A 15,274-nucleotide genomic window follows, 5' to 3' on the forward strand; every position below is an offset into this window, starting at 1 on the left:
CACTCTTTAGAATCAGACATATAACCTTCAGTACACGTTATGTAGTGTTGACTGCTGAAGCCCCTCGTAACGTCGTTAGCACTGCTATAAATAAAAATGCCAACGCACTGTCAGTAAAAACGCATGCGCATTGTTTCCAAAGAAATATTAAAGTCGGTCTTTAAATAGTACAGCTACTAAACCGTTATTCTAGATGTAACTTTCCAAAGCGTAATCAGCACTAACCTCCAAAAACCAATGCCACGCGAAAGGACCGAGATGAGATCTTTGTAATAGGGGTTTGTCGAAGGTAAGTTGGGTTGACATTTGCGGGTTCTGGTCTTAAAACCTCCCCCACATTTTCCAGTGCAGGAACTCCACTCACTCCAATCTCCCAACTGGACTGAAACAAACATAACTTGTGTGAATAAAAACAAATTTTACATAAAACTTGTTAAAAGATGTATGTGCCTAGTTTGTTTTCGCCTATCCTATCCTTGGTTCGTTGAAAGTCAACATATAACCTATCTTCAATTGATGGGGCAAAACAATGTTTTCCGTATGACAAAATAAACAATTGTATATCGATTGCGTTAAACTTACAGCATGTCGGACCACATGTGTCTCATCTATATTCAACGTTACATTTTGTCTGGTTCTTTGAATCGAGACAGATCTTGTATCTGTAGCGTCTTCCGTATCCACACGGTCGGGTGCATTTGCCCCAATTACCCCAGTCTGAGGTTCCTGAGCAAAGCAACCGGTGTCAAATAGGTGAATAAATTTACTTAGTTCACGTTTCTCATAACTTCTCATAACCGTTTGAATGTAATGTTTGGAAATACAATGTTGAAGAGCCGTGAAATTGACGTTGTATTTTTAATCTTGATAGGACGGTGGCAAAGATTTAATGAATGTAATGTTCAGTACATAAAAGACATCAAACCCACTACAACGTATTGTGTTGCATTCTTTCCTTTCCACATCCACCATTTCATCAGTTCGACGATTGCCCGACTTGCAATTACTTATAGTGACATAGCGATTTCTGTCATCATAACAACGACGGGTTCTTTCCATCCATCCTCCACCATACACTTTATCACAATCAGAGTAATTGGACCATTCCGTGAACCTGTGGTTGGGTTTCGCTGAAAACAATGTGTGACAATTTAACTTTTCTTGTTCCTAAACTAAACAAAAACTCACGTGGACATGGTTGCTGATTGCAACTTTTGGTTTGTCGTAGGCCGTACGGCACACGTTCATGGCACACACCCCTGAAGGCGTTGCGGAAATGGAGAGAGATACTTTGGTCGTTTATAGCAGACCAAGACCTACGTCATATTACAAGACTATATGTATAAACTAATGGTCTGTGTTAAATTTAGATTATCGTCTTAAATCATTTTGAGATATGGGTAAATTGAATTGGATAAACATGGCCTACAGCATCCGTTATAAAATCACAAACATAATTTTCAACATATTTAGTGAGTAGCAGACTAAAAAAAAGCTGCTAATGTTTAAATGTTTGCTGTCCTATAAACCTAAACTTTGCATGTAAAGAGTATTTCTTGGTCGCGTACCATGTATTGTTTTCTGCAATACCCATAATAAACTGAAGTTTATTGTATTGGGGATGAGTCGAAGGAAGGGCGACCAGACACCGACGGGATCGGCGCTTTTCTCCGGTGCCGCAAGTGCGAGAGCAGGAACTCCACTCATTCCAATTGCCAGTTTTGTCTAAAAAATGCATTACAGATTCCTTTACCTTCGTTTTCCTTACAAATCACCTCCACCACATACAATGCAGTTTAAAGCTGGATGGGAAAATACCGATATACTCACAGCAAGCAAAAGTATTGCATGGGTTCCAGTCGCTTAATCGTCCACTGCATGTGCTCTGATCTACAGAGTCCAGACAAGTGCGATTTCTGTACTTTCTTCCACCACAACACGCTTTAGTACACTCTCCCCAGCTGCTCCATTCCGACACCCCTAGTTATGTTAGGAAAAATGTGGAAATTATTGTCGCTTTGTATTTTACAATTATTAAATGAACGTATGACAGGATCAGTCTATAAGCTGCCAGAAATCTGACTAAAAACACTGGACACATTTCATAGGGGAGAAAGAAATTTATCTAATGCAAATTGAATAACTTTTGATGTAAACCTAAAACTCCTCAACTGTATTAGAAATTGCGATTATCTCTGGACTTGCCTGATGATTTAGTCATCTTGTTAGTAAAAGCTAAGATCACATAGCACACAACAAGAATCAGGGATAGTTTTTGCATGGCTTCTGCGATTTGATTAGGAACACACCTAACTCGTAACAGGTTCCTGCTGTGACCTCAGCTCCTATAGCATATTAACATAGTTAAGCATGAGCCTTACATACCAATTAGTTGTACCACACAACGAACGCCTTTTCTATGACAGCGCTATTTGCAGCATTTGTACATTTTTTCTTCTAATCGCAATCCTAGAGCTCATCGCTTTGTAGTCTGGATGCAAAACATTTAAATGATGTATAGGCTACTGTCAAAAGCCTTTTGACTACCAAGAAAAAACAGCTTTCAGAGGCTACGAAAATACAAAAAAGATTTGCAACTCTTTTCATCGCAATATTTGAAGTTATGTATAACATTTTTTTTCACAATCAGTTAGTTAACAAAGGCTCCTTGTGTTATTGTAACATTGAGACCTGACACAGCGCTGTCATTTCATTGTTGCAGTTGCTGCAGCTTGCCGTTGGTATTCTGCATTCAATATCTTGTATAGAGTTGCTCATGCTCACAGCCGGGGGGCATAGTGACATTACTTTAACCTTCTGCACCAAACTAAAACTTTATTGTGTTCAATACACTTAGAAATCAAATGAAAATAACAATATAAGTAATTCAATGCTTAGTGTTTAAAATTTTACAGAACGGAGAAAAAAAGGGGTATGCAGGAAAAAAAGGGGGTTACAACCTTGACAATACACAAAATGTTTAGGTGCGTTCTTCGTCATGAAAACTGGCTGGAATGGCCGCAGGCAGAAAATGACAGTAAAATCATTGCCTATATCAGTTTGCAAAACGTTTCAAATTCGAAATAACAACCGTTGAACGGTAAATGATGTATACGACACTGTATTCGAACTAAATATCAAAACAGTTATCCATTTATTTTACACTGGAACCGTGGACTATATTCATAGTGTGTCAAATGAGGTCGCCACTAGATCATTATCCAGAAGCGGGCAGGCGTCAAATTACGGTTAAGGAAGATGTAAGGTTTACTGTGGTTTAGGTTTCAAAACCTATAGACTTGCAAGGACAAACAACATGAGCTAGCTTTCGTCGATCAATGGAAATATGTTGGCCACTACAGCATCCGCTTGAAATTCGTGGGCTATGGATAAATCCTTTTTTAAAGGAACCGTAAAAAAAAGTTCTTCAAGTATAGCGGGAAACGAACTTGTATTCAGTGGTTTTGATATATCGAGACATGGACGTCGGGCGCAGCAGTTGTTGACACTGACGCAATGCAGGCAAATGTTTCCGTTCCTTACTGCTAACGGGAAACAAACGACCCCGACGCCGCCACTGTTCTGCCACAAACATTTCGCATTTGCATAACAATGATAGAAATTTCCATTCCGAAAAGCTGGATAATCGCATCCAACACCTTGGAAATATAAGTGCGGTCCTCACATTGCAATAAAATCAGGATTGGGGATAAAAGCAGGGGCGCAATGGTGGTTGTGTCATTCTGAATGGAAATCGATTCAAGCCAACAGGTATAATGGTCACAAATTGTGCACGTAAGCAAGTATGCTTGACATCGACATAATGTGGTATGGTCCAAATAGAAACGTAGATTTGACTGAAACGTATTGTCTTGCCTTGAAACTCAATGAGAAGAGAACCAACCATAGACACACAGCCAATGTTTTCCTGCCGAGCTGCGCTTATTTGTTCTTTAGTCACAACGGGATGACGTAAGCGGGCTTCACCTTTTACTTGTTAGCGGAAAATCCTCGAAGACATTTAGTTTGATACACTTACCAGAAAACTTCCTTGTCGTTGACATGTACATTAACATTTCCAATCGGAGAAGCAAAACCTGCACGTGTATATAAATTGGAGATGTTGTATTACGACATTACACCGAGCGATCGTCATGAGACAACGGTATTTGTATAAGGTCGCAACAAAACCAAGGGAGCTATAATTCTCCTCTGGCAAACAAAACGAAGTTAGCGCCCTGCAAGTTCCTTCATGGTCAGTCATCCGGTTCGAAAGTACAGACAGATTGTACTGCTGGGGCAGGCGCTTCCCCAATGAACAGTTTGGTCAGAGCGGTGGTTTTACAGACTAGTAGTAAATGTGTAATGTTTCTGTTGCTGCCAGGCATATTGTAATTAAATAGTCTGTTCTTCTGGCACACTAAAAACGTAACTTTATTGACCGACGTTTCGCCTGTGCTGTACCAGTATCATTACCCTGAGGAAGCCTTGTTGGATAACAGGCGAAACGTCGGTCAATAAAGTTCCTTTTTTAGTGTGCCAGAAGAACAGACTAATAAATTAATAATAAATGATTGTCACAAAAGCAAGCTGAAATACAACAACACAAGTCAACGTGATTGTAGGGGAATGTGGACATGGTATTTAGAATGTTTGTGTACATGATGGTTGTATGCACTCTGCTACTTGCTTGGTAAGCTTGTGCGAATCATTGACTTGTCATGCTTTCACAATTATGCCACATTCACAGCAGTCACACGGTTTTAAACCAACGCCTTTCTCGTCTACCATCACTTTGCTGACGAAGACAAAGAAAGCGATTAGATTAAAAACGTACTGTCCCACGTTCTTGCCACACCACCCCAGCACAGCGCCAATACAAGCATAGCACAGGTGACTTTTTGGGTCGCTTTGCATAAGTTGAAAGCTGACACTCGCACCAGATATAGAAATACGTATTTACTTTGAACCTTGTGTCGGTGAATGACGCTTAAGCTTTTTAAAGGCAACTGAGATTCATGTACATGCAAGCGAATGGTCCATTGCACCACACTCAGCAGTTGGAAGTTTGCATATTATGCCAATAGTGGAACAGATCGTCTAAAACTAGAGCCCGCATATTCGTAACAAGCCATGGAGAATGAGAAACCCAGCACCAGTGGAAAGTCGACAGAATTCAAGCCTTCAGGTAAGTGTTAGACATATCGGATGATAAAACACGGGGAGCAAACAAGTGCTGATGCGAGGAGAAACTCCAATAATGGTTAAATATACACACAGGCTCGTGGACTAGATTACATGGTGGTGTGCGAGTTTGGCTTTCGGTACCTGTTCGGTTTTGGGTTACATTTCACAACCAGAGTTAAATGTAGTTACTTACAGCTATATCTGTCACAATGTAATCGTATATGGAGGACAGAAACTGTATGTTTGGTATGATGGAAGACAAAATCAAATGAGCCCAACATACTCGATACTGAAACACGTTCAGCATATGCCTCTGTCGCACCTAATGATTCTGTATTTTCATTTCGCACAATCCAGCTTGACTTACATAGATTGAATTGCATAAATAAGGGTATGTTCATGGCCAACAAATTTGTTTGTCTCAATTTGTTTACGAAACTGCAGCAAGTAACACCCACGACCCATGCAGTTGACTTTATCTTTTACATTTCTGACTTAAACAGAAGGGTGTCTGAAGACCAATGTCTACTACGAGGTCATTGAGCAGCTGAGCAACAGCGAATGGAAGAAGTTTGCCCGACAAAAGTTGCGACTTTCCGACAATGAAATCGATGACATTGAAGCAGACAACAGCTCAAGCGTGAAGGAACAAAAATACAAAATGTTGCTTCGCTGGGCTTTGATGTCTGGTAACTTGTCCGTATGTTTTATATTTTAAATGGTGAATCTAATGCAAAAACAGCACTTTCCTTAATATCGTGTTTCCATTCTGAAGTTGACTCAAACAAAAAATTTTTAAACGAAACCCTTTTATTCGACAGGGGAAACCCCGGAGTATCTGTTAAAACTTGTACAAGAATACAAACAAGATCTTTCAATACGACCGGAAAGCCATAACGCACAAGTGATGACAAGGTACGAAATGGTAATTTTTAAATAAATATCTTCTGACGACTTTGAAATTGTTCAGCTCTTCCCTCCAGTACAAACTGGTGATCGAAAAGGTTTGCCACAAGCTCTCTGAAGATGACGTCTTGCGCCTTAACAAGATTTATTATGACTCAACTAAAAGGTGACCCCTGATCACAATCACAGAGTCTGTTGTTGTGCAACGTTATCTTTATCATCATTTCAAGCAAAAGTTAAATCACATTCCTTTTTTAAGAAACTTTGTAAGCGGAACTGAAATTTTTTATCACATGGAGGAAAATAACCTGTGGTCGCCTGGCAGGTCTGTTGAAGGTCTGTATTCAAGCAGGTAAAAGTTATGTTTAGGATAAACGTGAATCACGTTCACAGGTAAGTTGTGGATGGTGAGACAAAGCCTGGACAGTTTAGGAAGGATCGACCTTTGCAACGAAATCGATCAACTTATGGAGGAATGGACAAAGAGTCATCGGCCAGGTTTGTGCGAGGGTTTTTATGCGTGTGTGTTATGTGTTTGCGAGCGTTGGGTAAAAGAGGAAGTGTTTTATTGCAGAGCGTGGAATGGCGCGGTGGAGATGGAGCTATGACGTAATGCATAAGTTCCGATGAGTATGTGTCATTTAATCTGTGAAGTAAGCAGATGTTGTTTCATAAAGGTCGATGTGCCTCTTCGACACGCTCGTTCGTCGCCTAATACACCTCGACACAAGCAATATCGTGTATCAGGTATGAGGATTGAGAAAAACTTGAATAAATGCATTGTTGTGCGTATAAATGTGTACTTCCAGCGACATACAGTGAACCTGCCAGTTGTTATGGAGGAAGACCTGATGATGTATGGCAGCGTGGTACGTAACCATATCAGTCTACACATTTTAAAGAATCCCTGCGATACCTAAAATCGTGGGTTACATCATACAGTGGCAGTTAGTATATTTGACTACAAAACACTTTATTCATTTCTAATCAAGTTCCAGGGCTGATGTTACAAGAACCTTTTTTCTTCCTCAACTTAACCCCTCTGCTTTTTAGCCTCCCGCCATTCCTTTCGGTTTTCTCCGAGTCCTTCGACGGAAAGTTTAAACATTCCTGACGGTAATATTTTGTGCAGAAAAAGTCAGTATAGCTGTATAAAGGTGTTTACTTTCCAGCTTCCTGCAGTGAAACTTCCCTATCTGAACTGTATCTGGATAACTTTACACCGACGAAACTCCGACTCGAAGAAGTAGTTTTCGTAAAAGGTGAGAGTGTTGGTGAGATGTCATGACTCAGTTTAACTGCTTCGCGCTATTTCATGCTAAAGCCAGACTTATCCAAAGTGAGGCCAAATGCCACTGTGGTTTAAAATTGTGTAGCACATTGCTCGCAAAAGTTTGGATTATTTTTTTGGGTTCAAACGCCCATTGCAACTCCACCCAAAAGCTAAGGTATGTTAAAACTTTTAATTGCGAGTACGTCGCTATGCTAAACTATACAAAACGCTGATTAACTGTAAGAAGTGAAAGCTGGCAATACGGCACTCTCGTATGGGTTAATTGCACGTTTGTTTTCTGATTCTTAGATGAACACAATTGGGAAAAAGAAGGCAATTTTGAAGAGGCGGTGCAGGTTGTGTTCAAGAAACTGAATATGGACGAAAGACAACGCAACATTTCTTTCCACATTGACGCTTACCAAATTGCAGCCAAGGCCAAAGACCCCGAGGAAGCTCAAACGTTCGCTGCGCGAATCACAAACCTGATACGAAACTACGTTGAAACTTCCGGAAAAGAGACAAAAGCCTTAGCTGAAAGACTACGTGAGGCCAGTTTAAACATTAAGGCCATTTTGTTTTATGAAATAGCATCTGAATACTACGTCCTGGAGCAAGGCGCGGATTGCGCAAGCGGCCTTGAGCGCTGTGCCTACGGACTCAGAAAAGTAGCATTGGCAATACAGGAATCTGATTCCCATTGTAAACAGACCACCAACAATTTAATTGTTCCGGCACTTAAAAAAATCCGCGGGAAACTGAACAGTCTGCCAGCCGACCGAAATCAGTGTGTCAATGAAGCGAAATGCTTGCTCCACCTGAGCGCCGTTGAAATTGCAGTTGGTGAAATGCAAAAAGGACTTGATTTGCTTTTTGGTGCTGTTACGATCTTGAAGGAAGGCTTAGGCGAAGATGTGGAAAAGCACTTCGTGTATGCACATTGTTTAGACACGATAGCATGTACTCTTGGCAAAATGAATGATATTCAAACCGCAAGACAACATTTCATAATGGCATTGGAAGCATTTAGAAAAGCTGAGATCTTCGACCGTGGCCAAGTAAAAAGTGACGAACTGAAAGCCATCAAAGAAAATATGAAGTTTTATAGTGTGTCTCTGTGACTGCTGCCATTTCTGAACGGTCGCTCGCATTTCGTCGTTTCGTTTTGTCACTCATGCCAACCAAGGTAAATGTACGTACCTTGAAGGTAAACATGAACAAATAATTGCATTGAAATATAATCGTGTATTACTGCAAGAAACATTGGGGTATAATTTATTATTGAAAGCTTCGTAGAGGTCGGGAGAAAAGGGTTGATGACCTTTTGTTATTCAAGCGTTACAACATGACGAGAATCACACCTGTGCGAAACCGGTAACGAAATAAACGATTTGGTAAGGTTTAGATACGGACAAGTTTTAGTGGAAATCGAAGTGAACAAACGATGGTGGACCATTCTGTAAAAGGTAAACCTTCGCTATAGCTGTAAAGTTATTTAACAGAAACTGTGGTTTTCACCGCCATGACTGAAAATTAAATAACAACCGTTCCGACTTTATAATTGTATGTCCATGTAAATAATATATTAACATGATGCAAACATGATTTCTGTAAAATAAGCGGACGGTCATTGTGGACATGACTTGTAAATACCCTCAATATGCTGCGAGTCATTTCAAAACATATCACATTACGACACCATCCTGGAATTTGGACGAACGCACGAAAAAATCCAGATTCCCCACAACGGGTACGGTCGCGCGACGCCCTTTCATTGCGTTCAGTGAACAATAAACGCTACTCAGTCTGCTAACGAGTTGAGTAACGGTGGGTTTTAATACGATTTGCTTACTTGAGGTTTGAGTTTCAATTGATCAGGTTTCAGAATCTTTTTGATAAGGCTTGTCTATTGCTGATAAACCGTATGCAATATATTCTGGGTAAAAGTACTTTAGAGACTATATCAGCTTAGTGCTGGTTTATGTCACACAAATCAAAGGTGTAGTTTATATTGTTATTAAGTAAAGCACTATATTGATTGTTGACTAATTAAACAGTTTTTGCGTTTTCCAAGACAGGTGTGGTTATTCGCCATGCCACTAACAAGGTATAGATTACATTCATCTGTAAGCGAGGCGTTCAAGCTTGACCAAGATTCATCACGGAAAACGGAACTATGTGTGCAAGCAATGAAGGAAGTCTTGATGAATTTCCGAGGGGTTTCCTTTTCTGAAGATTTAGATTCTGATCCATTCGTTACTATTGACAATGACGAAGATGCTAACAAGATTGTTGACATGGTGAATAGTGCGAAATTCCTCAAAAGCCTCAACGACAAGCTTAAGTATTACCAATTGGCTGAATTTAAGCTGTTGAAGTATTCATGTGACGCTGATGATCAGCAAGATACAAATTCTGATGTCCAGAAAGAGTATATAGGACCAAAGTCAAGACCAAACAAGGTAACTAATGCTAACAACGATTGGGTTTAAAGTTTGATCACTGAGCAAATGATTGAAACCACGCATGACTGCGCAATATAAAATGTCCGGCTGCTGAGTAAATATATATATCCTCTGATAAGCAATGTGGCGCCAATAATATGAATTGTGTATAAGCTGCAGACAGATGGCCACTGTTTCGACCTAAAAGGTCTCATCAGTGCAGCTGGTGTGACTATAGGACGAATTTGCTGACCAAACGGCCAAGCAAAAACTTCCACAATGTGGTGACTATACAATCACCGTCATCCGTTGGGCAACAAATTAGGTGCAACCTTACGGAGAAAACAAGGTGGAAACACTATGACCAAGCAAAGCTCAACCAATAGTGCTGTCACAATAATCATATGATAAGCAATGTGGAGCCTTTTAGGACGAAACAGTGGCCATCTGTCTGCAGCTTATACACAATATATATCCTCTGTTTGTGTTGGCTGGTTGGAGGAAAATGGAATTTACGTCATTGAGGAATTTTAGCGTGCCTCGGTGGTTGGCCTACGGTCCACTGACTCATTTGATACACCATTGTTCACAACCAAGGGTGTTTTACACTAGTGCATGTATAAATAACCGATTGTACTTTTTGTTTCAGAAGACAGGACATGAAAAACCTCAAGACTGCGAATGCACTGAAGACTGTAAAAAACAATTAATGTCATGCACCTTATATGTAGACATTCCATTGTGGCATATTTCCTCGTGCAAATCTTTGCATTTAATGTGGCACTGTTTTTTTGCAAAAAACACCAGTTTGTGTGTTGGAAAGAAAGTATGTCTTCGTCACAGAGATTGATTATAAAGAGTTCTTGTGTTCTAATGAAAACGTCTCAAAGGTACGTGGCTAATTTGATGGTCATAGGAATCGGAGTGTTTTCTTTTTTCAAACGTGACGTCCCTACAAAACCAACGCCTTTCTCGTCTACCATCACTTTGCTGACGAAAACATAGAAAGCGATTAGATTGAAAACGTACTGTCCAAAGTTCTTGCCACACCACCCCAGCACAGCGCCAATACATTGAAAGTTAACACGAGTACTAGATGTATTTACTTCGAACTATGTGTGGGTGAATGACGCTTAAGCTTTTAAAAAGGCAACTGTGATTCATGTACATGCAAGCAAATGGTCCATTGCACCACACTCAGAAGTTGGAAGTTTGCATATTATGCCAGTAGTGGAACTAACTGTGTAAAAACTACAGCCCGCATATTCGTAACAAGCCATGGAAAACGAGAAGCCCAGCACCAGTGGAAAGTCGACAGAATTCAAGCCTACAGGTAAGTGCTAGACATATCGCGTTACAAAACACAAGTGCTGATGCGAGGAGGAACTTCAATAACAAGGGATAAATATACACAAAGGCTCGTGGACTAGATCAGAAGTTTGCCAGAAGAGCAATGTCTACTACGAGGTCATTAGGCAGCTGAGCAACAACGAATGGAAGAAGTTTGCGCGACAAAAGTTGCAACTTTCCGACCCTGAAATCGATAACATTGAAAAAGACAACAGTTCAAGCGTGGAGGAACAAAAATACAAAATGTTGCTTCGCTGGGGTTTACTGTTTGGTAACTTGTCCTTATGTTTTATATTTTAAATGGTGAATGTAATGCAAAAACAGCACTTTCCTTAATATCGTGTTTCCTTCTGAAGTTGGCACAAACGAAACCCTTTTAATCGCCAGGGGAAACCCCGGATTATCTGTTAAAACTTGTACAAGAATACAAACAAGATCTTTCAATACGACCGGAAAGCCCGAACGCACAAGTGATGACAAGGTACGAAATGGTAATTTTTAAATAAATATCTTCTGACGACTTTGAAATTGTTCAGCTCTTCCCTCCAGTACAAACTAGTGATCGAAAGGGTTTGCCACAAGCTCTCTGAAGATGACGTTTTGCGTCTTAACAAGATTTATTATGATTCAACTAAAAGGTGAACCCTGATCACAATCACAGAGTCTGTTGTTGTGCAACGTCATCATTATCATCATTTTAAGCAAAAGTTAACTTGAATTCCTTTTTTAAGAAACTTTTCGAGCGGAACTGAAATTTTTTATCACATGGAGGAAAACAACCTATGGTCGCCTGGCAGGTCTGTTGAAGGTCTGTATTCAAGGAGGTAAAAGTTATGTTTAGGATAAACGTGTATCACGTTCACAGGTAAGTTGTGGATGGTGAGACAAAGCCTTGGCAGTTTAGGAAGGATCGACCTTTGCAACGAAATCGATCAACTTATGGAGGAATGGACAGAGAGTCATCGGCCAGGTTTGTGCGAGCGTTTTTATGCGTGTGTGTATGTGTTTGCGAGCGTTAGGTTAAAGAGGAAGTGTTTTATTGCAGAGCCTGGAATGGCGCGTTTGAGTGGGAGCCATGACGTAATGCACATGTTCCGATGGGTTTGTGTCATTTAATCTGTGAAGTAAGCAGATGTTGTTTCATAAAGGTTGATGTGCCTCTTCGACACGCTCGTTCGTCGCCTAATACACCTGAACACAAGCAAAATCGTGTATCAGGTATGAGGATTTAGAAAAACTTGATAAAATGCAACGTGTGCGAATAAATGTATACCTGATGATGTATGGCAGCGTGGTACGTAACCATATTAGGCTACACATTTTATAGGGTCCCTGTGATACCTAAAATCGTGGGTTACACCATACAGTGGCAGTTAGCATATTTGACGACAAAATACTTTATTCATTTCCAATCAAGTTCAAGGGTCGATTCTAGAAGAACTTTTTTCTTCCTCAACTTAACTCATTTGCTTTTTAGCCTCCCGCCATTCCTTTCGGTTTTCTCCGAACCCTTCGACGGAAAGTTTAAACATTCCCGAAGGTAATATTTTGTGCAGAAGAAGTCAGTATAGCTATATGATATATGAAGGTGTTTACTTTTCAGCTTCCTGCAGTGAAACTTCCCTACCTGAACTGGATAACTTTACGCCGACGAAACTCCGACTCGAAGAAGTAGTTTTCGTAAAAGGTGAGAGTGCTGGTGAGATTTAATTTTCGTGCTACTGCACGCTAAATCCAGGGTTATCCAAAGTAGGGTCAAATGTCACTGTGGTTCAAATTTGTGTTGCACATTACCCGCTAAAGTTTGGATTGTTTTTTTTTGGTTCAACGACCTTTGCGAGTTCACCCAAAAGCTGAATTTCGTTGAAACTTTTAATTGCGAGTACGTGGCCTTGCTAAAGCATATGCAAAACGCTGATTAATTCTAAGAAGCGAGCTGGCAATAAGGCACTCTCGTATGCGTTCATTGCACATTTGTTTTCTGATTTTTAGATGAACACAATTGGGAAAAAGAAGGCAATATTGAAGAGGCGTTGCTGGTTGTGTTCAAGAAACTGAAGATGAACGAAAGGCAACGTGAAATTTCTTCCCACATTGACGCTTACCAAATTGCAGCCAAGGCCAAAGACCCCGAGAAAGCTCAATCGTTCGCTGCGCAAATCACAAAACTGATACGAAACGACGTTGAAACTTCCGGAAAAGAGACAAAAGCCTTTGCTGAAAGACTACGTGAGGCCAATTCAAACATTAAGGCCATTTTGTTTTATGACATAGCATCTGAATACTACTTCCTGGAGCAAGGCGCGAATTGCGCAAGCGGCCTTGAGCGCTGTGCCAACGGTCTCAGAAATGTAGCATTGGCAATACAGGAGTCTGATTCCAAATGTAAACAGACCACCAACAATTTAATTGTTCCGGCACTTGAAAATATCCGCAGGAAACTGAACAGTCTGCCAGCCGACCGAAATCAGTATGTCAATGAAGCGAAATGCTTACTCCACTTGAGCGCCGTTGAAATTGCAGTTGGTGAAATGCAAAAAGGACTCGATTTGCTGTTTGGTGCTCTTAAGATCTTAAAGGAAGGCTTAGGCGAGGATGTGGAAAAGCACTTCGTGTATGCACATTGTTTAGAGACCATAGCCAGTACTCTTGGCAAAATGAATGATATTCCAACCGCAAGACAACATATCATAATGGCATTTGAAGCATTTAGAAAAGCTGAGATCTTCGACCAGGGCCAAGTAAAAAGTGACGAACTGAAAGCCATCAAAGAAAATATGAAGTTTTATGGTGTGTCTCTGTGACTGTTGCCATTTCTGAACGGTCGCTCGCATTTCGTCGTTTCGTTTTGTCGCTCACGCCAACCAAGGTAAATGTACGTACCTTGAAGGTAAACAGGAACAAATAATAGCATTGAAATATAATCGTGTATTACTGCAAGAAACATTGGGTTATAATTTTTTATTGAAAGCTTCGTGGAGGTCGGGAGAATAGGGTTGATGACCTTTTGTTATTCAAGCGTAACAACGTGACGAGAATCACACCTGTGCGGAACCGGTAAGGAAATAAACGATATGGTAAGGTTTAAATACGGACTAGTTTTAGTGGAAATCGAATTGAACAAACGATGGTGGACCATGCTGTAAAAGGTAGACCTTCGCTATAGCTACAAAGTAATCTAACGGAAACTGTGGTATCCACCGCCATGATTGAAAATTAAATAACAACCGTTCCGACTTTATAATTGTATGCCCATGTAAATAATATATTAACATGATGCGAACATGATTTCCGTAAAATAAGCGGACGGTCATTGTGGACATGACTTATAATTACCCTCAATATGGTGCGACCCATTTCAAAACATATCACATTACGACACCATCCTAGAATTTGGACGAACGCACGAAAAAATCCAGATTCCCCACAACGGGCACTCCAATAAGGGTTTAATATACATACAGGCTCGTGGACTAGATTACATGGTGGTGTGCGAGTTTGGCTTTCGGTACCTGTTCGGTTTGGGGTTACATTTCACAACCAGAGTTAAATGTAGTTAATTACAGCTATATCTGTCACAATGTAATTGTTTGGAAGACAGAAACTGTATGTTTGGTATGATGGAAGCAAAATCAAATGAGCCCAACATACTCGACTCATTCAAAGACACATTCAGCATGTGTCTTTGTCGCACCTAATTGTTCTGTGTGTATATTTCGCACAATCCATCTTAGTATAGTACAAAAAAGGTATGTCCCTTCGATGAAAATTCTGGCCCACAAATTTATTTGTCTCAATTTGTTTACCTAACTGTTTAAGCTGCAAATAACACCCACGGCCCATGCAGTTGAATTTAATTTTTCTATTTCTGACTTAAACAGAAGGGTGTCAGAAGAGCAATGTCTACTACGAGGTCATTGAGCAGCTGAGCAACAGCGAATGGAAGAAGTTTGCGCGACAAAAGTTGCGACTTTCCGACAATGAAATCGATGACATTGAAGCAGACAACAGTTCAAGCGTAAAGGAACAAAAATACAAAATGTTGCGTCGCTGGGCTTTGATGTCTGGTAACTTGTCCTTATGTTTTATGTTTTAAATGGTGAATGTAATGCAA

General features: G+C 40.3%; 2 protein-coding genes across 7 annotated transcripts; both read left to right on the forward strand.

The window, feature by feature from the left end:
• Nucleotides 1-4,368: 4,368 nt before the first annotated feature.
• LOC145889169 (uncharacterized) lies at nt 4,369-8,567 on the forward strand. 4 transcript variants are annotated; one of them, XM_082980058.1, is made up of 14 exons: nt 4,369-4,693; nt 4,751-4,893; nt 5,006-5,188; nt 5,691-5,876; nt 6,009-6,102; nt 6,158-6,259; nt 6,353-6,429; nt 6,487-6,591; nt 6,668-6,702; nt 6,771-6,840; nt 6,903-6,962; nt 7,147-7,209; nt 7,266-7,355; nt 7,676-8,567. In XM_082980058.1, the coding sequence occupies exons 3-14, from the start codon at nt 5,134-5,136 to the stop codon at nt 8,485-8,487; spliced, it is 1,749 nt and encodes a 582-aa protein (XP_082836184.1). In that variant the 5' UTR covers nt 4,369-4,693; nt 4,751-4,893; nt 5,006-5,133; the 3' UTR covers nt 8,488-8,567. The 4 variants fall into 4 exon arrangements, with proteins under 4 accessions (XP_082836184.1, XP_082836183.1, XP_082836182.1 ...); XM_082980057.1 differs by having other exon boundaries at nt 4,369-4,893; nt 4,996-5,188; XM_082980056.1 differs by having other exon boundaries at nt 4,369-4,893.
• Nucleotides 8,568-9,443: 876 nt separating this feature from the next.
• On the forward strand, nt 9,444-15,120 carry LOC145889170 (uncharacterized). 3 transcript variants are annotated; one of them, XM_082980060.1, is made up of 13 exons: nt 9,444-9,828; nt 10,460-11,143; nt 11,228-11,431; nt 11,548-11,641; nt 11,697-11,798; nt 11,892-11,968; nt 12,026-12,130; nt 12,206-12,240; nt 12,309-12,378; nt 12,638-12,700; nt 12,749-12,847; nt 13,153-14,217; nt 15,042-15,120. In XM_082980060.1, the coding sequence occupies exons 2-12, from the start codon at nt 11,089-11,091 to the stop codon at nt 13,962-13,964; spliced, it is 1,716 nt and encodes a 571-aa protein (XP_082836186.1). In that variant the 5' UTR covers nt 9,444-9,828; nt 10,460-11,088; the 3' UTR covers nt 13,965-14,217; nt 15,042-15,120. The 3 variants fall into 3 exon arrangements, with proteins under 3 accessions (XP_082836186.1, XP_082836188.1, XP_082836187.1); XM_082980062.1 differs by having other exon boundaries at nt 12,764-12,847; XM_082980061.1 differs by having other exon boundaries at nt 10,463-11,143.
• Nucleotides 15,121-15,274: the final 154 nt, after the last annotated feature.

Source organism: Ascidia mentula, chromosome 2 (genome assembly GCF_947561715.1).
Source record: "Ascidia mentula chromosome 2, kaAscMent1.1, whole genome shotgun sequence".
In the NCBI taxonomy this organism is placed as follows: Eukaryota; Metazoa; Chordata; class Ascidiacea; order Phlebobranchia; family Ascidiidae; genus Ascidia; species Ascidia mentula.

Bases quoted from the DNA above. Each gene is read 5' to 3' on its own strand.
- LOC145889170 (XM_082980060.1), top strand. From the start codon at position 11,089: ATGGAAAACGAGAAGCCCAGCACCAGTGGAAAGTCGACAGAATTCAAG. The intron at 11,432-11,547 runs GTAACTTGTCCT...TTTAATCGCCAG, and splicing joins TCGCTGGGGTTTACTGTTTG to GGGAAACCCCGGATTATCTG. The intron at 11,969-12,025 runs GTCTGTATTCAA...TCACGTTCACAG, and splicing joins GCCTGGCAGGTCTGTTGAAG to GTAAGTTGTGGATGGTGAGA.
- LOC145889169 (XM_082980057.1), top strand. From the start codon at position 5,134: ATGGAGAATGAGAAACCCAGCACCAGTGGAAAGTCGACAGAATTCAAG. The intron at 6,260-6,352 runs GTGACCCCTGAT...TCCTTTTTTAAG, and splicing joins TATTATGACTCAACTAAAAG to AAACTTTGTAAGCGGAACTG. The intron at 6,592-6,667 runs GTTTGTGCGAGG...GTTTTATTGCAG, and splicing joins GACAAAGAGTCATCGGCCAG to AGCGTGGAATGGCGCGGTGG.